Source organism: Sebastes umbrosus, chromosome 14 (assembly GCF_015220745.1).
Source record: "Sebastes umbrosus isolate fSebUmb1 chromosome 14, fSebUmb1.pri, whole genome shotgun sequence".
NCBI classification, from domain to species: Eukaryota; Metazoa; Chordata; class Actinopteri; order Perciformes; family Sebastidae; genus Sebastes; species Sebastes umbrosus.
Window position 1 is genome coordinate 31180485 of NC_051282.1, and position 27935 is coordinate 31208419.

The 27935-nt window shown below is 40.2% G+C and overlaps 1 protein-coding gene across 3 annotated transcripts; it reads right to left on the minus strand.

The window, feature by feature from the left end:
- Positions 1–3183: 3183 nt before the first annotated feature.
- LOC119502088 (nucleus accumbens-associated protein 1) lies at positions 3184–27095 on the minus strand. Of its 3 annotated transcripts, none has more exons than XM_037792943.1 (8): positions 26822–27095; positions 16587–16740; positions 15512–15781; positions 11830–12445; positions 9525–9695; positions 6162–6267; positions 5905–6002; positions 3184–4174 (listed from the first exon to the last, which is right to left on the minus strand). In XM_037792943.1, the coding sequence occupies exons 2-8, from the start codon at positions 16710–16712 to the stop codon at positions 3861–3863; spliced, it is 1701 nt and encodes a 566-aa protein (XP_037648871.1). In that variant the 5' UTR covers positions 16713–16740; positions 26822–27095; the 3' UTR covers positions 3184–3860. The 3 variants fall into 3 exon arrangements, with proteins under 3 accessions (XP_037648871.1, XP_037648873.1, XP_037648872.1); XM_037792945.1 differs by having other exon boundaries at positions 9525–9692; positions 26822–27093; XM_037792944.1 differs by lacking the exon at positions 26822–27095 and adding an exon at positions 26018–26236.
- Positions 27096–27935: the final 840 nt, after the last annotated feature.

Here is a 27935-nt window from a genome sequence, read left to right on the forward strand (position 1 = left end):
TCAGAGCGTAGCTATCAAGATAACAATGTAGGTTACAATAGATATAGCTAGTAAAACGTAGCTAGCTTATTACCTCCAATTCTCTCTGCTAAATGGATAAGACATACTGTCCACGTCTTCCTCGCCACAGCGAGTCCATATAACGTCACGCCGCTGTCTCTTCTTTTTTTTAGACGTTTCAGCAGACAGGATGTCACAGATGATGGAGGCAGCACGTTTCTGCCTTGTTAGCATTGTGACCCGTACAGACCTCTGCTAGCAAACAAGCTTTACCTGCCTCGGAGTTTTCAAACCAAACTTTGGAGCCGACGGGCCGTGTTTGTTTTAATTTGACACGTACAGTGTGAGCACATGAGTCGTGAGCTTTGGCTTTACATGGATCTACTCGTACAGTAGGAGTAGGAGTTACACAACAACATCTCTAAAGCTGTACAGTGAATGCCCAGCTTTAGTCACACCCGGACCATTTTCACTTCTATCCATCTACAACAGGAATAATCCACCGCTCTGACCTCTTACAGGTCGTTCAAAAAGCTTCTAGCAACCACAAACTTTCACGTAAAAAAAACAAAACAAAGTCAGTTGTTGACATTTTCATAATCATCATCCAGCAACACAAAGGAAGAACACTTGGGATTTAACTCAACAGTCATCATCTTGATTATTTACAGTAGGAATTTGTGTGCCACTTCTAAACAAGAAACTCAGGCAGACATGGAACAAAAAATAGAAAAGAAAAGAAAAGAAAAGAAGACAAGTTTCCACCTAAAAAAAGGGAGTTCAACTGCTACACAACATTTCTCCAAAAAAAAAACAAAAGGTGCATGAACCCGCTGGTTCTTCTCATTAAGGTGCAGAAACCTCCACTCTCATGGAAGGTGCAAAAATCATCTCAAACTCTAAAAGAAAGCTGTCAGCCGTTTTGAATTTCCATGTTAAAGAGGTGGTGCGTTAGATACATGAATAAACTACGTACGACGGAGACACAGCCGCGCCATACAGGCTCTCCTTCTTCACCACACACACACGGATAGTACCATAAAACCCTTTTGCGTCGAGCAATATTGCCTCCTCGTGACGTCAGCGCACCCCCCAGGCGTCTGCTAATCCATTTAAATTAAAAGGCCAAAATTACATTTTCACATTTGTCAGTTTTTTTCTTTTCAATAATTTCAGTAAAAAAGAAGAATGTTTGTCAGATCAAAATTATATTTCTACAAATTCTCCAAAATTTGTGGGCCGACGTTTTATCGAAGGAGGCAAACGTTGCCGGTTCGCAACCTGACAAGAAACGGTAATCACAGACAAACAGTCAAGCCAGCTAAATCAGTCTTATTATTCCTTTTTAAGCTCGTGAACAGAAGATGAAATGCTTCAAATTTAGCAGTTCAACTGCTCATTCCATCACTCCACTGTCAAATAAAGATAAAAATAAATGGGTCTTGTGATAAGACTGCTTTATTATACTCCTCTTTTTATGCAAAAATAGCACTTTTCCTTTATTTGACAAGACCTCTTTCAATAAAACATGAAGATCGAGATTTTAAAACAATCCCTCTCTCGCTCTCTCTTCGCTCACGCCGTTTCACAGGCGTGGGCGCTCGTATAAATATAGTTTGTCTTCTAAAAATATGACCATCTTTGATTTACCTGTTGCCCTTTTTAAATTTTCTTTACAATCATCTCAGTAAAAAGCTTTCACCCTTTTCTTCTCTCTGGATCACGTTTATAGACGGAGAAACATGCTAACGTTTTAGAAAACAGAGAAAGATGAGATAGATTTCTATAAGACACTGCACAGTGAAACACTCAGGTGAGATTCTCTCTCCAGAAGAGAAGAGAAGGTGATGTGGTGAAGAATAACTGGCAGGGTGATGAGAGGAAGATGCAAGAGAGGTTGGAAGAGCAGGTAGTGTTAATGTTTATTATCTAGTTTCAATTTAGTTCCTTATTTGCTCGGCTGGAATACGAGTTGTCAGGGTTGCATGGAGAAAAATGCAGCTGACACCTACATTCAATATACTCGCCACCAGGGTCTGAAATTAGCAACCGCCACCCGGTGAAATCATCAGGACATCCGCCACTAGGAAAACGCTAGTGATGGGAATAGAGAACCGTAGTTGTCTCATGCTTTCCAACAGTTACGCTGCACAATGACGCGTACGCACACTGTATCATGTTTGTTTGCGTGGCGCTACTACTACTAAACATGAGGGGGTTCACCCTGTTTTTCCCTGATAAAGCGACACTGAACAACAAATCCTTGTTGTAATCGTCAGGAGGAGTTAGTAACGTTAGCTGTTAGCAGCCGTTAGCAGCACAGTCCTGACTGGCTAAATAGTGGAGCTACCAACGTTAACGGAGGTGCCATCGAGTTATTAGTATGAGGCGTTCAAGCTCTGCTCAGTAAAAATTACAATTGGGTGAAGGTAAATTATAACGTTATCATGATGATCTCGTAAAATTACGATTTTTGGTGAGAAACTTGAATAAATCCAGTTGTTTGAAGATGTTTTCACATCAACATAAAATAGATATTAGAGAGAATTATGACCTGTTCAACTTCATAACAACTTACCAAGATTTTGTTTAATCAAAGCAAATATTTAAATAATCATAATCATTTGAATTGTGTTTTTTTTTAGGCTAATAACCACTATAGATGACATTAACATAGTACTGTGTACAGTACCCTCCCTCCCTTCGAAAAATAGGGCTCCCCCAGAAGCTACGGTGTAACTCGAACACTGTAATTTACCATGTATATAATGTTTTGGTAACACTTCATTTTACAGGTCCACAAATCTCATGGTAACTAAGTGATAATTAGCAAGTAACCTATTTGAAATGTCTTTGGAATTACTGCCAAATGAACCCAATATTTACCTCAAAAAGTATTTAAAATTACTTTATTATAAACATTATTTATTAACTATATGCTAAAATATCATCTAACGGTTAAAATGCTCTTCATCGGAGGTGGAAAACTAATAGAAGACACTTCTGATCACCATTGGGTGACTTATTGTCTACACAAATGTAACCTGGAAGCTAATGTCATGATTCAGGGAGATTTTTAAGACATGTATCATCATCTATTTATCAGCAAACATGGAAATAAAGCAATTAACTTTGTATTCTTTTCCTGGAAATGTATTAAATAAATTACCAGCTATTGTGAAATAGCAGAATATAATTATTAAATAATGTTTATAATAAAGTAATTTTTGATAAATTGAGGTAAATATTGGGGTAATTTGGCAGTAATTCCAAAGATATTTCAAATAGGTTACTTGCTAATTATCACCTCGTTACCATGAAGTGTTACCAATGTGTTTTAATGTGAAATATATCGAACATTGAATGACATCAGATCTAAAATATTATTCCTTCATTTAGCGTAGAGATTTCAAAAGTGGCAGATAAAAAACAATTTAAAAAAACGCCACAGTGGCAGGAAGTGAAAAGCGTTAATTTCAGACCCTGCTCGCCGCCTTCCAGCCGTCTCTTCCTCCTCAGGCTGCACTAGCAGCTCCCTTCCTCCATCACCTGCACTTCAGGGAATGTATTTAATATGCAACAGTGGATGCGCTCACACACCTTAAAGAGACGAGGGGAGGCCGAGGGCGGTTAGGAGAAAACCCTCTCACTCACTCCCGTTCCTCAACTTGTACAGTCATAAAGCGGAAATTAAAAGTTTTCATGTCCCGGTTACATCAGGGCGACGACGACGGTTGACCCGAGCAGTGTGAGAGATCAGCGTGGGCCGAAGAGTGAGGAGGCAAGCACAACGAGGGGTGGCGTGGGGGGGGGAATACTGGTGTCACCAACATTTCAACCTTTCCCCAAACACACAATGTTCAAAATAACGGTCCTCCGTCCCCGCCCACGCCCGGTAGCGATTCACCTGAGGAGCCGCCCGACTCCATGCCGGCGCCGCCCGCCGCCTCCAAAGAGGCTGGGTCGAAGGCCGGGTCCGCCCCCCCCAGGGCGTCGTCCTCCATCTTGACGCCGTCGGGGAGGAAAGCGGTGTAGGCGTCGCTCTCGGCCATCAGGAGCTTCAGCTTGGGGATCCAGCTCTTGCGGACCACGCGTCGGGCATTGGTGCACATGTCGGCCGCGATGGCGTTCATCTCGCTCTCTTTGAAGCTGGTGGCGAAGTTCTGGCAATAAACTGAAAAAAATAAACACAGTTAGGCTGATTTCACCTTTCACCTTTCTCATGATGTGAACTCCAACACTAGATAAGAAGTAGTGAAGCATGAAGCGGACAGGAAGATCAACAACAGAAACACTCGTCAGGGGGAACGTTTTTATGGTGTCGATATATCGCAATACATCGGAATATTTGACGATGAGAAGTGTCGACAGCCAGGTACTTAGAGTACGCTGCATTTTACCTCTTTACTTCTCAGTGTGAACTCACTTATGCTCTCAAAATATCAAGTGTTTAAGTACGGAAGTACACAAATGGAAACGCAGAGCCGCTGTTTGGTCTGTCCGTTCTGGGCTACTGTAGAAACCTGGCGGACTCCGTGAAGAGGACCCCCCTCTCTCTATGTAGATATGAACAGCTCATTCTAAGGTAACGAAAACACAGCGACTCTTATTATCAGGTGATTATAAACTAATGCAAACATAAGTTATGAATATTATATTCTATTTCTGCTAAAAGATCCTCTGAAATGTTACACACTGGTCCTTTAAACCAGCGTTCAGCCAACCTTTACTACCAAAAGAGACATTTTAGGCAAAAAAAGAAATCTGTCTGGAGCCGCAAAACATGTGATCATTGTGATGAAGGTAACACAGTTTATAGTCTAAGCATATAGTATATAAGTCTAATGCAGTGAGGGCCAAAGAGACAATGTACTACGGAGTATTAGGGCCACATTGAGGGAAAAAAACATCTGAGATTTACAGAATAAAGTCATAACTTTACGGGAAAAAAAGAAAATAACACGTAAAATTACTACTTTATAATATTATGACTTTATTCTCGAAATCTCAGATGTATTTTTTTCCCTCAATGTGGCTGTAATACTCCGTCGTACCATCGTACCATAGACCTACAACAATGATGAATAAAAATGAAAATGTAAACAAAAAACAGTTATTCATTTCCATTTTTAAAGACCCACAGGGAGCCGCTGGAGAGGAGCTGAAGAGCTGCAGGTTGCTGACCACTGGTTTAAACCTTTAAAAATTAAAAACTACATTTATGCACAACCTCAGCTGATGTTGGTAAATACTGTTCTCTAAGTGAGGACGTTTTAAAGAAATGATCACGAGGCCCAGACACTGATTTGTAAATGTGAACTGTAAATGGAGCGGCCCATCTCTTATAAGATGTAGGGAAGTTTGTTCATCTTCACAAAGTGAACCCAAACTTTACTGAGCTATCAAACACAAGTTACTCTTCTTTCATAAACCTATATACAGTATAAATCACCTGGTTATAGACACGCCACACACACACACACACATACTGCATGTGAACACAGGTGAATGTTGCCCTCTAGTGGTCACTGTGGATTATTACCTAAATGATCATCACAGGGTGCAGTATTGTCTCCCATTTGCACTGACATGCAATCATTAAATTCAGCAACATGCATGTATATTAGGGCTGAATATTCAAAATTTTAATACATATGAAAATTAATATTTGATTGTGAAAAAAAGCAGCACTACCACGGTTGTCTGCCTTGAGCGCACTTTCAGTCGATCTCCCTCCAGCAAATATTTGAACGTCAATTTTGGCCAGTTTTGACAGCCTTAATTTATATGTTTATGTAAAACATGAATGCATGTACATCCCCCCCCCCTCTATCAACATCACAAGCAAATAGTTTGCATGCTTGTGGGCGAACACCAACAGACTGAAAAAACACGTCCGCTCACATTTGACCGCGTGCAGAACTCTGTTGTCCAGGGGCTTGCGGCTCGGGTCATTGGTGGACGAGCGGATGCCTGTCCCACAGCTGTTGGCCAGAGTATTCCTGAAATAAGACACACAACACAGAACAGAGGGAAACAAAAATAGTTGTAACATCCCTCTAATGAAAAAAAAATACATTAATCTCTATATTAAAACGAAGCTTTTGCTAACATTACATGAAACACTTGCAGAAAATAGATCCAGACGGGGAGGAACAGACCTGTCAAAGAAGGCAGCCAGCAGCCTCCTCAGCAGCACCTTGTGTCTGGTCCCCGCGCTCACATGACAGTTCATTAGCTGGGCTCGCGATATATACACAGAAGTACCTGCAAAGAACACACACATGCAACAAAAGCCATCAGCACTTCATCAACGTTTTATGACTCATTTATTGTCTCGCTTTACGACGGGTCGACGGTTCACGTTCAGATTGTGTGGGTCGTATACAGTAACGACTCAGAGCTTCACTTTCATATACTGGTATTTGTTCATCGAGTGGAAAGTCTGATTCATATCAAACATTACAGCAGCTGTAGGCGGCGAGCGAAGAGGCTGTGCTTTAGTTACACGCCATAGTCTAGACTCTCTACCATCTTAAATAAATGAGATTCCTTTTAATATTAACAAGGGCTGTCAATACATTTAAACGTGCAATCAATCGCACATTTTTTATCTGTTCAAATTGTACCTTAAAGGGAGATTTGTCAAGTATTTAATCCTCTTATCAACATAGGAGTACACATATATGCTGCTTTATGTAAATGTATGTATACATTTATTATTGGAAATCAATTAACAACACAAATCAATGACAGATATTGATCCAGAAACCCTCACAGGTACTGCATTTAGCATAAAACAATATGCTCCAATCATAACATGGCAAGCTGCAGCCCAACAGGCAACAACAGCTGTCAGTGTGTCAGTGTGCTGACTTGACTATGACTTGCCCCAAACTGCATGTGATGATCATAAAGTGGGCATGTCTGTAAAGGGGAGACTCGTGGGTACCTATAGAACCCATTTACATTCACTGATCTGGAGGTCAGAGGTCAAGAGACCCCTTTGGAGATGGCCATGCCAGTTTTTCCTCGCCAAAATGTGACAATGTCCATGTAACAATTCTACATATTTCTAATAACAAAAAAATCAGATTTTGTCCTTTTTTGTATTTTATTTGTTTTATGATTTTGTAGATGTTTCTTTTAATTTATTTTTAATTTATTTTTTATTTTTATATGAATATTATTTTGCATATAGGAGTTATTTGATTTGTTGACCAAAATTTGACAATGTTCATGTAAAAATAAGCTATAAAATACTAATAACAAAATAAACAGAATTTTTCCTTTTTTTGTATTTTAGTTTTGTTATGATTTTGTAGATATTTCTTTTGATTAATTCATTATTATTTTGTAATCTTTATATTAATGTTATTTTGCATATAGGAGTTATTTGATTTGTTGACCAAAATGTGACAATGTTCATGTAAAAAAAAAAGCTATAAAATACTAATAATAAAATAAAAAAATCAGATTTTGTCCTTTTTTGTATTTTATTTGTGTTATGATTTTGTAGATATTTTTTAAATGAATTCATTATTTTTTTTATTTTTATATAAATATTATTTTTCATACAGGAGTTATCTGATTTGTTGACAAAAATGTGATTTTGTCCTTTTTTTTTTATTCGTTATGATTTTGTAGATATTGTTTTAATTATATATATATATATATATTTTAACATTTTAATATAAATATTATTTTGCATATAGGAGTTATTTGATTTGTTGACCACTATGTGACAATGTTCATGTAAAAAAAATTATAAAATACTAATAACAAAATATAAAAATCTGATTTTGTCCTTTTTTGTATTTTATTTGTGTGTTATGATTTTGTAGATATTTTTTAAATGAATTCATTATTTTTATAATATTAAATTTCATTTAGGAGTTATTTGATTTGTTGACCAAAATGTGACAATGTTCATGTAAAAAATACTAATAACAAAACAAAATCATATTTTGTCCTTTTTTGTATTTTTTTTGTGTTGGGATTTTGTAGATATTTTTTAAATTAATTAATGATTTTTTTATTTTTATATTAATATTATTTTGCATATAGGAGTTATTTGATTTGTTGATAAAAATCTATAAAATACTAATTACAAAAAAGCCCAGAGAACACTTCCACCAAAGAAAAATAAAATCTAAGATGCGGGCACCAATGGGTTAACATGGTGTGCACAATGCACTTCTTTTCTTTATTCACGTCTCTCTCAGTCACACGCTATACTGAGAGGTATGTAACCCGGCCCTGTAAGGTAACGCAGACGTTGTCACAGGATGTCCTTGACATAAACACACTGAGTCAGATGTGTAGTGCTGCCACGTGATCCGCATGCCAAGTCAGGTCATTTGAGGACAGCTTCCTTGAAACATGTGTATACCTCAGTGGAGGCCGATGCACAGAGCCAAGAGGAGGTTCATATCAAAACATTAAAAGAGAGTAATTGGCTGAAATGAACCATTACCAAATATCGGTATCATTACGGCATTGATCATATCTTTAAAGACACTATTCAATTTGATATGTTTTCTTTTAATCTTTTATTCATACATTTAAATTTAACAATACCTTTTTTATTTATTTTTTTTGTTGAGCAAAATGTGAAACCACTTTCTAATTTAAAGAAAAAGGCTATTAAGACACTTTATAGGTTTATATGTGGGTTTGAGTATTTTGTTTAGTGTGATATATATATACCCTTGGCTCTTTAGTTATTGTTATACTGAATGTTAATTATGTTCTTTTGTTTAATAAAGAAAGATAGAAGAGATAAGTAGCTAACTAGTGTAAAATAACACAAAGCCCTGGGTTGGTTTTCCTCCCGTCCTCCCCAATTTTATGAGCAATAAAGCATTTAATTGATTAATAACTAATTGTACAATAAAAATATCCATTAATAAATCTGTTTACAAATGTATTTATTAATCTATGAATAAATAGACTAAATTACAAAGTAATTATTTGACATTTTAATGGGTAATAAAAAGAAGAATTATAAAAAGAATTTACAAATTAAATATTAATCCATCAATAAATAGTTGAAATTAAAAAAAAGGGATTTACAAAAACACCATAAAACAGTCAATAAGTACATCATTAATTAATTCATAAATAAATAATGGAATTTAAAATTGTTAATTGTTTTTGTAAATCCCTTATTTATTATTTATTCTTCTTTTTATTGCCCATTAAAATGTCAAATAATTACTTTGTAATTTAGTCTATTTATTCATAGATTAATACTACTTTTATTGTAAAATTAGTTATTAATCAATTAAAGGCTTTATTACTATATAATAATAATAAATTCAACTTATATAGCGCTTTTCAGGAACTCAAAGACACTTAAATAATAAATACGTAAATAATTTATGTGACTCTTGTGGTCCTCCATACTAATATAGATATACACATATCTACCAAATGTTTAAAGGCCTTAGAAAAATAATTGTGTTTATTTTACCAGCTGCTCTGAAAGTGAGTTTTAGTAAAGACGAACACAGGAACCTTACCTGAGACTAACTCTAGTTTCTCAGCAGGGTCTCCTTCCTCGTACAGTTTGGGATGACAGCGGTTGCCGATCTGAGCGATGAGTTCTGCGGGCAGACACGTGAGGTCTCTGCCTCGCATCCGACCCCGAGTCTCCGTGTGGTCTGGTAGAGCCTCGACACGCTCACCGGCTGCTGGAGGAAAAACAATACGGCCAAATTAGAGTAAAACTGTATCACTGTTTACACACGGAGACAATAGAAGGCAGTGCACGATGCCAGTTAGAACCAGAAATACATCAGACGTATAGACATAGACACGGCATTGACTCCTGGATCATACGTCAACGTGGGCGCCATATTGGACCAGGCAAGACTGGCCTGTAACCCTCCACTAGTGAACGCAGGAGCTGCTGTTTTTCTGGATATAAAGCACTATAACGTCTACATTTCTCAACCCATTTCAACAAGTTCTTATTATATTCAAACGTTTATGATCTACGAGGAGAAACCTCACGTTAACGTCACTGCAATCAATTATTAGGTAATTATTAAAAACTATCATATCCCATTTTCCACATTATCAACTATTCAAGTTAACGTTACGTCTTTACAAAACGTTTGTAACATCAGATAAGAGCTAGCTAACGTTCCTTATTATTATCCAATCGATATAATCTAATGTTAGTTTATTGATGTTCCTATATTCTAACATGATATTGTGTTAAAACATGAAATGTACGATACGTAATAAAAACGATATGTGTCTAATATTGTAAACAATAAAACTGATGGCTAGTCTTGGTTATTAATGACGCTATTAGATTATTTAGTTTTATATAATTGCTGTATTATCACCATCATAACTAATATTATACTAATATTTATTGTTACCATTATTTATTTATGTATTTATCTTATTAGTAAGTACATAGTAGTGATTGCAGTAGCAGTGTTAGCGGTAGCCTATAGACTGAAAGCATGATCGCTAAAACGGAGGAAGACATTTCATTATATTATATTATTATGTTATATTATATTGTTTTATAGTATATATTATTATGTTATATTATATTATATTATATTATTATGTTATATTATATTATATTGTTTTATTATGTTATATTATATTGTTTTATATTATATTATTGGTATATTATATTATATTGTATTATTATGTTATATTATATTGTTTTATATTATATTATTATGTTATATTATATTATATTATTATGTTATATTATATTGTTTTATATTATATTACATTATTATGTTATATTATATTATATTATTATGTTATATTATATTGTCTTATATTATATTATTATGTTATATTATATTGTTTTATATTATATTATATTGTTTTATATTATATTATATTATTATGTTATATTATATTATATTATATTATATTGTATCATTATGTTATATTATATTGTTTTATATTATATTATTATGTTATATTATATTATATTGTATTATGTTATATTATATTGTTTTATATTATTTTATATTATATTGTATTGTTATATTATATTGTTTTATATTATATGATTATGTTATGTTATATTATATTGTTTTATATTATATTATATTGTTTTATATATTATATCATTATGTTATATTATATTATATTATTATGTTATATTATATTGTATTATTATGTTATATTTTATTGTTTTATATTATATTATATGATTATGTTATATTATATTATATTATTATGTTATATTATATTATATTGTGTTATATTATATTATATTGTTTTATATTATATTATATCATTATGTTATATTATATTATATTATTATGTTATATTATATTGTATTATTATGTTATATTTTATTGTTTTATATTATATTATATTATGTTATACAGGGACCTCTAGACAAGTATTAACCTTAAACAAGGAAAATAAGCCAAAGTCATACTTGACAAACGTGAGTTTTAACTTTAATTCCTAATGATAAATGAATTATTTTCTATCTACATCAGTAATTCAGTTCATGTCAGCCGACGGTACACACTCGCCTCCTGAGCGTCTAGCAGCGATTATAGTTTAAATATCCAGATTCTAAGTAACTGGAGGCTAAACTTTATTTTTCTACTCCACGTAGATCATAAACTCTTCAATATAATAACAACTCGTTGAAACCGGTTCAGAAATGTAGATGTTACAGTGCGTTTTATCCTCCGTTCACTTGTATAGCGGTACAGGCCGGTCTCGCCTGGTCCAATATGGCGCCCATGTTGGCGTACGATCCAGGAGTCAATGCGACGTCAGTATGTCTATGTGTTTACGTGTACTATTCAGTCTCGTGTCCGTTACCTGCAGCTCCCATGTTGAGCATGCTGTACATCGTATACATGTTGCAGATTTGCCTATACTGCTCTTCAGCACACTCATCTGTCCCCTCTTCCTCTTCTTCATCGTCATGGTAGCTGATGGGTGAGTCACTGGCGTAGGTACTGAGGGTGCCAGGGCTGGCGCCGTCTGACATGCCGAGGCCTGCTGCAGAGCTCCCGTTGGTGCCGCCGCCGCCGCCAGCCATGCCCGCCAGGCCGGTCCCGTTGGCGCCCATACCCATGGCCAGTCCGATGGCTCCGGGGCTCTGAATGGTGCTGCCCCGCACCGCCTCCTGGGAATAACGAGCCGCCTTCCTGGCGCCGCCTCCTCCCCCTGAGCCTACCCCGCCGCCGTCTCGGCTGCTGCCGCCCTCCCACAGACGCTTGGCTACGGGAGTGCAGACCACCGAGTAAGGAGCGGCCGCTTCCGGCTGGCTGGAGGGCTGCTCCGTCTTCACTCGTGATACCAGAGGGAGCGGCGTCAGGCAGGAGGCGGGCCGGCCTGCACCGTTACTGGTCTGCGTTACGGGGCTCTGGGGCTCAGAGGGTACCGCCTCCTCAGCGTGAAGGCCCTGGGAGTCGCAGCTGGGGGAGGACACCTAGAAACGAAGGTATACGTCAGCTTTGTGTCAGCACACATGAACACACTGATGTTTGCTTGTAGGACGGTCAGTCCAACAGCGAGGAACCTCAACAACCACCGGCCAGATTCCCTTCACATTCTGTTTGATTATTAATGTTTTTAGTAAATGATGAAATGACCTCCGTCCTTATCCAGAACCATAATCACTAGGGGTGGGAAGAAAATGGATTCACCTATATATCGCGATTTTTTTAATGCCAGAATCGATATATCTGCTTCATCTGAGTCTATGTGGAGGTAGAAGGAAGCTACCGCTCTTATTGTTGTAGTCTGAGTAACGTGACGTCATATCCGTTCCGTATCCATCAACCAAAACAAACCTCACAAAGTATAAACCGTTGGAGGGTCGTCGTGGATACGACCTGCATCCTCACATGTTAAATCCAGCGTGGTAAACACTACACATCCAGTAAAGGATGGAAACACTTTGGGTTTCACACATTGACAGGAAAAGCAGAGCTAGACAGAGCAGAGCTAAAGCTGCATGCTAACTCTGTCACAGACAGGAAACGTTATCGTATCGCGGTAACGTGGCGGTGGAGCCGACCGTGTCGCTCTCATCTCCGTGGTCAAATGGGCCGACGCTACAACTGCAGAGCACCCAGATACTGACATTTGTGTTCTCTGCATTCAAACGGCCCCGATGGAGCTGACCATGGATGGATAAAGAGAACGGAGCTGACGGGAGAGCTAGAGACCACCTTGGAGAAGTTAGAGGAAGTAGACACGTGGGACTACGTCCGCTTTTCAAAATAAGGTGTTAACAAAGGGAACTATATATACACAAAATACATCTATGGAAATAAGATTGATTGGATTATATTCACCAGAAGTATAAAACATTACATGTCCCTTATAGATTAAAAATAAAACTAATCTGTGAGGGAAATGTCTTTATTCTTTGATTTTTGGGTTGCTGGATAATAAATCATTTCTGACAATGACTGATGTATTTGACTTCAGGACACCTCTGACTACATACAGACGTAGGCAAAGTTGTTGGTAACGTTCCGTTAAAGAGAGAAAAACCCACAATGGTCACTGAAATAAAGTAATAATAAATAAAAATTCACTGAAAATTAACTAATGAAAATCAGATATTGTTTTTGAATTATGGTTCAGCAGAATCATTTAAAAAAACAAACTAATGAAACTGGCCTAGACAAAAATGATGGTAACATTAACTTAATATTTTGTTGCACAACCTTTTGAGGCAATCACTGCAATCAAGTGATTTCTGTAACTCTCAATGAGACTTCTGCACCTGTCGACAGGTATGTTGGCCCACTCCTCGTGAGCAAACTGCTCCAGCTGTCTCAGGTTTGAAGGGTGCCTTCTCCAGACAGCATGTTTCAGCTCTTTCCACAGATGTTCAATAGGATTTAGATCAGGGCTCATAGAAGGCCACTTCAGAATAGTCCAATGTTTAGTTCTTAGCCATTCTTGGGTGTTTTTAGCTGTGTTTTGGGTCATTATCCTGTTGGAGGACCCATGACCTGCAACTGAGACCAAGCTTTCTGACACTGGGCAGCACATTTCGCTCCAGAATGCCTTGATAGTCTTGAGATTTCATTGCACCCTGCACAGATTCAAGACACCCTGTGCCAGATGCAACAAAGCAGCCCCATAACATAACCGAGCCTCCTCCATGTTTCACATTAGGTACAGTGTTCTTTTCTTTGGATGCTTCATCTCTTCGTCTGTGAACATAGAGCTGATGTGACTTGCCAAAAAGCTCCAGTTTTGTCTCATCTGTCCAAAGGACATTCTCCCAGAAGCTTTGTGGCTTGTCAATATGCATTTTGGCATATTCCAGTCTCGCTTTTTTATGATTTGGTGTCCTCCTCGGTTGTCTTCCATTAAGTCCACTTTGGCTCAAACAGTGACGGATGGTGCGATCTGACACTGATGTACCTTGACCTTGGAGTTCACCTCTAATCTCTTTGGAAGTTGTTCTGGGCTCTTTGGTTACCATTCGTATTATCCGTCTCTTCAATATGTCATCAATTTTCCCCTTGCAGCCACGTCCAGGGAGGTTGGCTACAGTCCCGTGGACCTTAAACCTCTGAATAATATGTGCAGCTGTAGTCACAGGAACATCAAGCTGCTTGGAGATGGTCTTATAGCCTTTACCTTTAACATGAAGGTCTATAATGTTCTTTCTGATCTCCTGAGACAACTCTCTCCTTAGCTTTCTGTGGTCCATGTTCAGTGTGGTACACACCATGACACCAAACAGCACAGTGACTACTTTTCACCCTTTAAATAGGCAGACTGACTGATTACAAGTTTGAAGACACCTGTGATGCTATTTACAGGACACACCTTAGTTTAACATGTCCCTATGGTCAAATTATTTTCCATCTTTTCTAGGGCTACCATCATTTTTGTCTAGGCCAGTTTCATCAGTTTGTTTTTTAAAATGATTCTGTTGAACCATAATTCAAAAGCAACAGCTGATTTTCATTAGTTAATTTTCAGTAAATTTTTATTTATTATTACTTTTGTCAGTTTCAAGTTATTTCAGTGACCATTGTGGGTTTTTCTCTCTTTAACGGAACGTTACCAACAACTTTGCCTACGTCTGTACATGCTGAAAATCAAACATTTTTACTGGATTATTTTAGAGATTTTTCAAAATAAAAGTCCCTAGAAGTGTATGATTCAACTTTTTCCCTTCATGGTCTAATGTTAAAAAAGTTAACAAAAATCACAATATTGAATCGCAATACTTAAAAATGTCAATACATATCGAATCGCCACCCAAGTATCGTGATAGTATCGAATCAGAAGATGGGTGAAGCTTCCCCGTCCTACAATTAACCCTAAACGGTAATTTTGATAATATGCTTTCCTTTTGGTTTGACCAGTTTCTGGTTCTCTGCCACCTTATTGAATGTAAATCACATGTTGTTGCTCAAAGCATTGAAAACTCAACCCCCTCTTGTCACTTTTTCAGATCCTACGTTCCAGCTACCGTGTTACTTTGCCAAGTATCTACTGGAAACTATTTCCGCCTCACCTTGAGGAAGAACTCGGTGCCTTTCTCCATGATCTGTTGGATCTGCAGGAAGCCGGCGGTGTACATGAGGAGGAACTGGTCCCCCACCGTCATGCTGAGGCGGCCCGTGTAGCAGAAAGACAGAATCTGCTGGAAGCTCTGAGGCTGCACGGCCGACGGGAGCTCCACGACGGTCGGGCTCGTCTCATTGCCGCCGCCGCCGCCACCACCGCTGCCGCTGAAGAGGTCCCGGAAATAAGAACTGCTGGCAGCAAGCACAGCTCGATGGGCCTGAGACAAAAGCAGACGGGTAAGGCATCCCGTTAGAACTCAGAAGAGAATATTAAATATCAGATTTCAGATATTTACTTTTAAAATCAGAGAGCCCCAAGAGACTTTCATAAATTAATATCCTGATTCATTTAAGGCTGGATATTATTTAATTTGCCAATATTCTAACTGAGTTTTGGTGCCATAACAAAATACTGTTTTAATAAAATACAAAAATAATGTATAAATTAAATTAATTAAAGACTTGGTGAATTTAGTCCGTATTTAAGGTTTTATTCCCAGCCATTTATTTAATAGGTATTTCATGTAATATTAATCCTAAAATACTGATGTGAACTTTGATGATATATATTGTCAATGTCTATTGTATATATTTTTCTATATTGTTTCTATTGCGATATAAGCTAGACCTATATTTATTTATCACTTAAAACTGTCATGTTAATTCTGCACTTCTTAAAATGAGAAAATACTCATTATAATAATTTATTATTTTTTCCCCTTATAATCCCATAATTTATTATATCTTGAACTGTGACTTAACAGTACAATAATTCAGCTGTGCAATAATCTGGTTTACTCCGGCATTAACACTGCATTCAATTATACATTTAAAAAAACATTCATATTTATTTATACTATTATTGCATTTTTACACACTTAATGATTGATCCTATTGTTCAGCATTATTGGAATCGGTCCTTCGTTTACACCCTTACACCTTAACATCTTTTAATTTAGCCTGGGCTTTTAATATAATTTTCCGTTATGAAAACAATAATAAGTGTCCCCGTCTCATTGGTACCTTGAAGGCGTGGCCCTTGACCACCACGGAGACGTCGCAGTAGAGGCCCTGCAGCCGCTGCTCGTTCAGACACTCTAATACGTTGTTGCCGAAGTTTGGGATCGCCATCTGGAGGGTCTGGGCCATGGTGCGCCTACGCACACCACCGAAGGGTCTGGATAGGGAAGAAACAGAGAGAGAAACGACACCATTACAAGAAGTGACAGTTAAACCCCATCACACACAAACTCTGTGTATAACACTAGCTATTGAAGGATAACGTCGGTATATTTCAACCTGGACCATACTTTCACCAAGTCTTTGTGTCTAAGTGACTAATGGGGACACTTTTCTAAACTGGTCCAGTATTGAGGGTAGGGATGATCCGATACTGTGCTCATGTACTCGTACTCGCAAAACGGCACCGATACCACTTTACGGCAGCGTGACGTTACCCTCTCGTCAGCATCTTTCGTGTCCTATCACACGCGCTTACGCTCCACCTCCCCGACGGTGCTGGAGAGACGAGCCGGTGGAGCGCCTGACCCGACCTAAACTGTGACATGCTCATTAGCCGAAAATATTACCATAGATCCATCAGGTACGTCCGTGGTCTTCAACACAGCCGGACGTTACACCTGTTTAGTACTAGGGATGTTAATAATTAACCGTTTAACCAACATTAAGCATTTTAACCGATTAATGCTATCGGTTAAAAGAAATATTAATAATTAATTAAAAAGCTGAGCGGCTCGTCTCTTTAAGGAGAAAAGCTGGTCCACCTTAACAGCCCACCTTAAGAGGTGGAGCAGGAGTTGCAGGATACAGGAAGTCAGCTCCGGTCTCTGGCTCGCTTGAGCGGATGGGGAGGAGTTGTAGTTTAGTAGCATTTATTCACCAACAAGTACACACACTGCTACACCTACGTTCACAGCTAGAACGCCACCAACAACTTCACACTCACCGCCAACACACACACACACACACACAGTCTGTTGGAAACTCACTAAAGTTACACAGACTACGTGTGCGGCGGCGAGCAGGAAGCCTCCGGCAATACTATGGCTGCTAACGTAGCACAAATACACAGACACACAGCTGACAACCTGCTAAACTAAACTAAATGTGCGGTGGAGACTTTTACTGGGAAAGTGGCTGCATGTCCACGACACTACACGCAGCACCGTAGCTGCTAAGTTAACGCTCCCGGACGCTGAACTGGGGACTCCCGTCAACCAATATCTGTTGTGCTGCTGCAGCTGCTACACCGCTGCATGCAAGGCACAAATATTGTCGGTTAATGAGGGTCGGTTATCGGTTAAGAACATTTTTCAAAATGAGTATCCCTGTTTAGTACTGATGTTATTAGCGAGGGCAAGCGTAGGCTCTTTTATAGTAATGTAGTCTGGTGTCTGGTGTTGACGTGCACAGCGCAGCTCGCTACCGGAGCCGGTTTAATCCAAAAAAGGCGCAATGCTTTCTCCAGTTGGGGGTCGGATCGCGTTCTCACCACGAACGAAGCGTACCGAACCGTACCGCAGTTCGTTTGGAAGCGAACCGAGACCCCCCCCTTCAAGGAGGTCTCGGTTTCGCTTGTTTTTGGTGCTGCACCCGATGTGCAATTGCTGTGTTCCACACCTGCCCAAACGAACCGCACCAAGAGGGTAAACATCCAACTCCAGGGTTCCATTCAACCGAACTAAACAAGGCAGGTGTGAAAACGCCTCTAAAAAATCCAGAAGCTCTCCTTTAAACACAGGTTCTACTTCACTAGGAAGTATCAGGCTGATTATATCTTGACTGAGTCAGCACATATATTGCTCCTCAACAGGGTTTCCACTGTTTACACTACTTTATCCCTGGTAAAGAGCGGGTGGGGGGTCACCGCCCCAGCAGGTGGGATCAGCTGGGCGGGCCCATTCACACTCACAACAATGACCAAAAACTGTTTTATCCTGTGCTGGGCCTTTGGTGTGAGGAGGAGGAGGCGGAGGAGGAGGAGGAAGAGAAGGAGGAGGTGTAATGTAACATGGCTGTGTTAAAAGGCACAGAGCTCAGGGAGAACAGACCTAAAACAAAACAGGTGAGGAATGTCAGACTCTCACATGAAATGGCCGACAGTCTTTCACCGAGACAAAGTAATACTAAGTCTATATTTTTTATTACTTCAACTAGAAGGCCAAATGATTCCTAATGAAACACCTCTATTCTGGAGAAAACAAGTCCTGAATAAGCATCTATCCGCTGGCATATCCAACTGACCACAAATATTTCTTCACACAGTCCCTCTGAAGGCTTTTGGCAGCCTCACAAGATATTTGAGACAAAGTTGCATTGAAGCCTCCACGGATAATCTACATTGCATTAATCCTATACGCCACTTCAGCCCTTGCAGAGGTTGTTATTGCCAGGAGTGGGCTCAGTGAAAGCCTTTTTTCTTTTATTTCCTTGTCTTGTATGAGCTATAAAACCCCCGTGTCCTTAGATAACTGGGTCACGACGGTGTGTGTTATTCTATGTGGCCTAAAACAAACAGCACATAGCATGTTTCCATTCACTTCTGCAAACATGCACCCTCTCTAAGATTCCTTTATTATGAATGTGACATTAAAGAAGTGCTGAGGATATGTTGCTGTTGCATCTCCTGTGAGATGTGTATTCAGTGTCAGGATACGAGGCGACGCCAGTTATTTTTCTTTTATGTTTTAGAATTTGTATGCATGACCTCATTCTGCACAATAGCATAGAGAGGAATCGACTTTTCAGTTCAGGGATTCACATGTAGAATCATTATATGCCCTCTGTATATATTTATATATATATATTATATTAGATATATTTGCTTCATCTGAGTCTATGAGGAGGAAGAAGGAAGTTACCGCTTTTATTATTGTAGTCTGAGTAATGTGACGTCATATCCGTTCCGTATCCGTCAACCAAAACAAACCTCACAAAGTATAAAACGTTGGAGGGTCAGTGTGGATACGACCTGCACCCTCCCATGTTAAATCCAGCGTGGTAAACACTACACATCCAGTAAAGGATGGAAACACTTTGGGTTTCACACATTGACAGGAAAAGCAGAGCTAGACAGAGCAGAGCTAAAAAGTTATCGTATTGCGGTAACGTGGCGATCGAGCCGGGCCGTCGCTCTCATCTCCATCGTCAAACGGGCCAACGCTACGACTGTAGAGCACCCAGATACTGACATTTGTGTTCTCTGCATTGAAACGGCCCCGATGGAGCTGACCATGGATGGATAAAGAGAACGGAGCTGACGGGAGAGCTAGAGACCACCTTGGAGAAGTTAGAGGAAGTAGACACCTGGGACTACGTCCACTTTTCAAAATAAGGTGTTAACAAAGGGAACTGTATATACTAAATACATCTATGGAAATCAGATTGATTGGATTATATTCACCAGAAGTATAAAACATTACGTGTTTCTTATAAATTAAAACGAAAATACCACTAATCTGTGAGGGAAATGTCTTTATTCTTTGATTTTTGGGTTGCTGGATAATAAATAGTTCCTGACAATGACTGATATATTTGACTTCAGGACATCTCTGACTACATACATGCTGAAAATCAAACATTTTTACTGGATTCATTTAGAGATTTTCCAAAATAAAAGTCCCTAGAAGTGTATGATTCAACTTTTCCCTCCATGGTCTAGTGTTAAAAAAAGTTAACAAAAATCACAATAAATCATAATATCGAATGGAATCGGCACCCAAGTATGGTGATAGTATCGAATCTGGAGATCGGTGTATTGTCCCAGTCCTAGGCCCGATATCCGATCATGCGTCCTTACAACAGATCCATTGATAAGCCCACGTGGTGGCATTTCATTGGCCATACTTAAAGCAGAATACCAGTCAGAAGTGTTATACACAGATGAGTATACAGGCCTACATAAAGCTGATTTTGACACGGATGCTTTAGAACTTAACAATCTCTGATACCGTGAGAACACGCTGATCGAAGCCCACCCTGAGCGAGCGAGCGAGGCGTTCAACAACCAACTTTTGGTGCGACTGACCGACGAGGGGCCGGAGTGAGCCGCCCCATCATATCCAAAGCCTTTCATTTGGGACCTCGCCAAGCTCCAGGGTAAAAGAGAAATGCTCCCTTTGTCTCTGTCTCACTCAAGCTCCATCTCCCTCATACTAAAACACAGATGCGCACACACACACACACACAAACTCAAACAAACCCACAAAAGGCACACTGAGTCACACACAGACATTAGACAATACTGCTTGTTTACAGTTTGGCGAGCCGCAGTATAAGCACACATGCGTGCACATAAAGACACACAGAAACACGGGGGGGGGCTGAGAGCAGGGTGTGTTTGCACAGTTTGCCAGGACAGTGAGAGAGAATGTGACTGTGTGTGTGTCTTTATGCACCAAGGTATGGCGAGCTGTTTTAACATTTAATAGCTGAGCTTGACTATCTGGAGTTAACATTAGAGAAATCCACAATTACATTGAGACTAGTCAGAGTTCTTATTCCAGATATCTATAACATCATTGTGACTAGTCAGAGTTCTTATTCCAGATATCTCTAACATCATTGTGACTAGTCAGAGTTCTTATTCCAGATATCTATAACATCATTGTGACTAGTCAGAGTTCTTATTCCAGATATCTCTAACATCATTGTGACTAGTCAGAGTTCTTATTCCAGATATCTATAACCTCATTGTGACTCATTGTGAGTTCTTATTCCAGATATCTATAACATCATTGTGACTAGTCAGAGTTCCTATTCCAGATATCTATAATGTCATTGTGACTAGTCAGAGTTCTTATTCCAGATATCTATAACATCACTGTGACTAGTCAGAGTTCTTATTCCAGATATCTATAATGTCATTGTGACTAGTCAGAGTTCTTATTCCAGATATCTATAATGTCATTGTGACTAGTCAGAGTTCTTATTCCAGATATCTATAACATCATTGTGACTAGTCAGAGTTCTTATTCCAGATATCTATAACATCATTGTGACTAGTCAGAGTTCCTATTCCAGATATCTATAACGTCAAAACGACAGTTCGAGATCTCTGTAGTCCATGGTGCCTTCTAATGGGGTTGTGTTTACCGTGTTTACGAGTTGGGCCCATATGAACGTGACCCTCATGTCGTATTCACAACCTCATAAGTGGAAAGTGTTTTTTCATGTTGACAGAAATGGCGCAAGTTATTTTTTCATCTGTTGTTTTCTTCTCAATTTTATAATATGCCTGAGGAAAATGTTGATATTCCCAACGGCTTCATCTTTCTCCTCTGTCAATACGTATTTGCATTTCCTGCATTATGTAACCCATTTGCTAACTTGCTAAATTGTTAGCTTCTGTGGCTTCTAGACGCCGACAGTAACGTTATTATTGCCGTTGCTTAGCAGCGGTGTTCTCACGACTTGAACGCCAAGCATATCGTGTACACGACTTCCCATGTTGTAAACACAAGCTCATGAGTTTCATTTGAAGGCACCATTAGTTCTGACTATCCTAAATAACACTTACGGATATCTCAAACCTCATTCTGACTAGTCAGAGTTGTTGTCATGACGTTGCTCATCAAGGCTTCCCATTGGATATCGGCCCAACAAAGCATCTGAACAGTGTCAGCAGAAGTTTTTGCTTAGATATTAGATATTCACAGATTCAAACTTCCCAGATCAATAACTCATAAGAGAAACTAGGGATGCTAATTTTGAAAGATTTTCTTAACCGATAGCCGACCCTTGTTAACAGATTATTAACCGTTAACCGACAAGATTTGTGCCTCGCATGCAGCGGTGCTCCAGCTGCAGTGTAGGAGCACAACAGAAAACTGAATCTCCAGTTCACCCGTCCGAGAGCGTATGCTGCGTTAGATATTATAGAGTTCATATGGTGACTTTGCTGTTTGCTGCTCTAGAAACAACATTTAGCCTAGATCAGGGGTCAGCAACCTGCGGCTCTTTAGCCCCTCTCCAGTGGCTTTGACAAAAAATTATATAGAAATGAATAATGGTTATTTTTTAACATTTTAACTTTAATTAATCATTGTTGTAGGCCTTATATCAGGGATGCACCGATACCAATGGGCCAAAGCCCAGGTATCGCTATCGCTATCGGGACTGAAGAAGTGGGATCGGTGCATCCCTATAGCCTTTACACTGAATAATAAAATACGTTTTTACCATTTCAGTAAACTAAACTGTGTGTCGTAGCCTACGTACGTCTACGGCCCAGCACTTATCCTCTAATTTTGCCGATCCTCAGCAGTGTTGGCTCATCTTGAGTTCCCTCTAGCTACAGTAGGTTTCCAAATCCACAAATAAAGAAAAATTCTAAGAGGAAAATGGAGAATTAAATAGTGCGTGGACAGATTTGTTTGCTTTCTGCGGCGAAAAATTAGCAAACAACAAAAAAAGTAATTGAAAGATATTTTCCAGAACAAACACACTGGAAGCTCCTTCTGAGAAGAGCTTCAAATCTCCTCAAGACGATTCTTCAACGTCCCGCCTCTCGTTTGCACTTTAGTCCTCTCTGCATTAGACTTAATAGGCGGTATTACCTTCATTATGAGGCTCAAATATGTTTTTCGGAGAGATTTGTTTTTATTTATTTTTTGGCCAAAAATGGCTCTTTTGGTAGTAAAGGTTGGCTGACCCCTGGACTAGATATATTTAAAATATTCTAATCTGGTTCTGAATTTAAAAAGACAACCAGGCTGACAAGTATAGCCAATATGCACACTTCAATATTTGTTTATTTATCGCAAGTCATATCGCAATATTGAACAATATCGCACATCGCTGAGTTTCCTCGTATCGTGCAACTGAATTGCGGCAAAAGTCGTTTGAATCGTACGAATCAAAACGTAATTACAGATATCTTGAATTAGAGTTTTGACTAGACAAAATGACGTTGCAGATATCTCTAATGAATAGCTATTACATGTTAAAGCGTACATTGCCACACCGAGGAGGGGCGGTGTGAGCCCTGCAGAGAGGAGAGGGATCATCTCAGGTCTTTATTCCATTAAATATATAGCAGCAATGTGAACTCGCCCTGTGGCTTATATAGCAACCAGCCTGCTGGCGGGGAAGTAGGTCAAACATACTCACAACACACTTAAGACTTCTCATAGTGAGCCTTAAGAAGGTTCAAAGGGGCTCTTATGTTATGATATGTTATGTTATGATAGGACGGCTCGAACTTCTACTGTCTGACTACTTTCCAGTTTGTCCAGTTCTACCATTGAGAACAGTTACACTGCTGTGTGTGTGTGTGTGTGTGTGTGTGTGTGTGTGTGATGATTACTGTGGAGTCATTGGTGCAGCTGGCACACAATGCATTCCCTCTATAGGCATTTCCTGATTCTCATGTGCCCATGCCTGCCTGCCTGCACGGCTGCTGTGCTGCTCCTCCTATCAAGTCGAGACATATGCCTGATTATTAATATTCTTATATAACAGACAGAATATAACTTCTGATGTAGTGTGCCTCTGTGTGCAGACATGTTTAAACGGTAAAGGATACCGGTTAAAGGGGGACACACCGCGCCGAATATAGTCGATGTATCGCGGCTTGTCCCACGCGCGGTATATAAAATGAATATAACGTGAACATCTACTACAAATTGTCATGTAATGTTTTTAAGCCACCCCGCCGGCATGAAACTCGCTTTGGCATTTCCTTCTCTCCCTCCGGCTCCCTCTCACAGACTCCGCCTCCATCCAGACCGCTCTCCTGGGCGAGTGTGTGACGTATTCGGCCAGCGTGTTTTTGTTTATGGAGGGAAGCAGCGGAGAGAGACGGAGCCCGGAGAAAGCGAAAGAACTGAAGCGGCAAAGCGAGAACGGTAGCGAGAACACGACCAAAGCAACCGGAACCAGCCCAGAACCAGAATGACTCTGGCTTCCTCGCTTTCCAAAGCAATCCCAGATGATAAAAAAAGTGCAAAATGCAAAGAAATCACGGCCACTGTAAACGACATTGCAATGTTAGTGTAGTTGAAAAGCCCGGATTCAAAAGACTCATTAAGACACTTGATCCAAAATATGAATGTCCAGCTAACAGAACCAAAGCTGTCAGCCTGAAGAAGTGGACCAGACTACTTTGGTTATAGGCTACACCTCATGGTTGGTGAGTCTTTCTACACTAGTGGGAAAATAATCATTTTTATTATCAGCAATGTTATAACAGCTTACTGGTAAACATAACAATACGTTACTTAACACTTAGTACACGCCATTAAAAACGGTGTGTGTGTGTGTGTGTTATGTATTTATCAAAATATATAAAGCAAGTATGGCCAGATAACTATTTGGTTAAAGTGAATACAGTTGGATACTGTTTTGTTTTTGCATGAAGGATTAAAATAGTTCCAACAGAAACCACTAATGAATATAAACAAGAAGGTTTTAATGCAGACATATGCTAATAATGCGAATAATCATCATATTGGTGTGATTGTATGCATCAAAGGGTTAAATCGAGCATTTATGAAGTGCTTAGAGGATATTTGAAAATATCGCGATATATATCGTGTATCGCGATATTGCCTAAAAATATCGCAATATTATTTTTAGGCCATATCACCCAGTCCTACTCCTCTCCCTCCCCAGCAGTGGAGAGTCTGCTCTCCTCTCTCCCTCCCCAGCGGTGCAGAGTCTGCTGCCCTCTCCTGTCTCCCTCCCCAGCAGTGGAGTCTCCTCTCCTCTCCCTCCCCAGCAGTGGAGAGTCTCCTCTCCTCTCCTCTCTCCCTCCCCAGTGGTGGAGTCTCCTCTCCTCTCCCTCCCCAGCAGTGGAGAGTCTCCTCTCCTCTCCTCTCTCCCTCCCCAGTGGTGGAGAGTCTCCTGCCCTCTTCCTCCCCAGTGGGGGAGAGTCTGCTCTCCTCTCCTCTCCCTCCCCAGCGGTGGAGAGTCTCCCTCCCCAGCAGTGGAGAGTCTCCTCTCCTGTCCCTCCCCAGCAGTGGAGTCTCCCTCTCCCTCCCAAGCGGTGGACAGTCCTCTCCCTCCCCAGCAGTGGAGAGTCTCCTCTGCTCTCCCTCCCCAGTGGTGGACAGTCCTCTCCCTCCCCAGCAGTGGAGAGTCTCCTCTCCTGTCCCTCCCCAGCAGTGGAGTCTCCCTCTCCCTCCCAAGCGGTGGACAGTCCTCTCCCTCCCCAGCAGTGGAGTCTCCCTCTCCCTCCCCAGCAGTGGAGAGTCTGCTGCCCTACTCCTCTCCCTCCCCAGCGGTGGACAGTCCTGTCCCTCCTCCTCCTCCGCGGGCCTATAGAGGAGCAGCAGCTAATGGCTAAAGCAGCTAACTGTTCAGTATATTTTGGGTTGGCCCCGGCAGCGCGCGCCATCCACCACCTTCATGCACACTTTGCAACAATGTCACAGCATTTCCGCGGTTAAGAATCAACACAAGGTTCCAAAAACAGATACAAACATTCCACTTACTGCCTGAGCAGGTCGAGGTAGCTGTTGTAGCTGCTGACGCCGGTTACAATGTATCTTATTTAAATGTGTCGGTGTCGGTGGTGATGGGGGGGGAAATCGCTCCCCCTGCCATTCTCCATTCTACCGACATCAACAGGTCATCCCAGGACACGCAGCAGCTGAGGGCGAGCCAGACGGAACCAGTGCGGCACGGAGCGGAGGGGGGATAGGGGGTGGGGGGGGGAGCACAACAAGGCACAGCTCTCTCCACAGCTCTCTTTACAAACGGAGCTCGCAAGTGCTGCCGTGCCAAAAAACAAAAAGTGGCATCGCGTTTACGCACCATGGAATGAACCATTTAACCGACGCTGATAAGACGAAAGTTTAGGACTGTTCCAACTTGGACCTTTTACCCCCCCCCCTCCCCTCCAAAAACTTTAATTGTCCCGCATCTACTGGACCGTTCATCATCATGTACATCCAGAGGACAGACGGTCATTTCTGTAATGGGTTGCGTCTGAATAATTGTTTTGTTTTGTTGTTTTTGTCTGATGTGTCCTACTTGTCTGTCTGTCTGTCTATGATAACAGTCTGTCTATTGGATGTGTACTTTTTCTCAAACTGAGCTGCATGAATTTCAGTGCAAACTGACAATAAAGTTGTATCGTATCATCAACCCATAAACCCCGTGGCTAACTGAGGACACCGGCACAGACCTCCTCTTCCTCCTCCTCCTCCTCTTCCTCCTCCAACACCACCGACTGAATCCTCAGGCGACCCCGGGACGCCTCGCACACACCGCGGCAGCAGACTAGACACACTCACCCCCTCGCTGGCTGGCTCGGCTGGCTGGGAAGTCGTTGGTTAACAGAGCAGGAGACTCAGCAGAGCTCTCTTCTCTCTTCTCCACTGCTGCTGCTGCTTCTTCTTCTTCTCCTCTTCCTCCTCGCACCGGGCAGCAGCCATTCAGTGGGAGCGAAGCGCCGATAGCAGAGCCATCGAGGGCGGTACAGTATCCCAGGGGATTGCAGAGCGCAGAGCCACTGATCGCTGATCTGAGCAGAAGCAGGAGGAGGAAGAGGAGGAGGAGGAGCAGGAGAGGACGAAGACGAGCATGACGCGCTCGTCGTTCAATCGCATGATCGTGTGGAGCGCGCAGCCTCAATTTGGGGAGACCTATCCCAACAGCGTGGACTATTTGCGCATTGGCACACAGCAAAGCAGCAGCATGCAAAGAGGGAAACCTCTCTCTCTCTCTGTCTCTCTCTCTCTCTCTCTCTCTCTCTCTCTCAATTCAATTCAATTCAATTTGCTTTATTGATCATGACTGTCAGGTGAACAATATTGCCAAAGCGTCAATTCAATAATAAATAAAAAAAAAAGAACAAAATAAACACAAAAACATATATATACACATATATACAATTCATTAAGCGAATTACAATATATAGATATTTAAAAAAAGAACATGCATGTAAATGTAAGAAAACAATAAAGAAGTAATTAATGTTTGTTGTGTCAATAAAACAAACAAACAAATAAAAAAATGAATAATATATTGCAATATCAAAGGATAAATGTAAAAAAACAACAAAAAATAACCCATGTAGTAGAGAAGTAAATAAAAGGCAGAGTGTGAGTTACATCTATTATGTGTTGTTGTGGTTGTCTCTCTCTCTCTCTCTCTCTCTCTCTCTCTCTCAATTCAATTCAATTTGCTTTATTGATCATGACTGTCAGGTGAACAATATTGCCAAAGCGTCAATTCAATAATAAAAAAATAAAAAAAATAAAAACATAAACATATATATACACATATATACAATTCATTAACAGTGGCGGCTGGTGGAAATGTTTCTTGGTGGAGCTGTGGTGCCACATCCAGTCAATTCCAGCAAACATCCCGGTATGATTTAATGCAAAAAAAAGTGAAGGTATC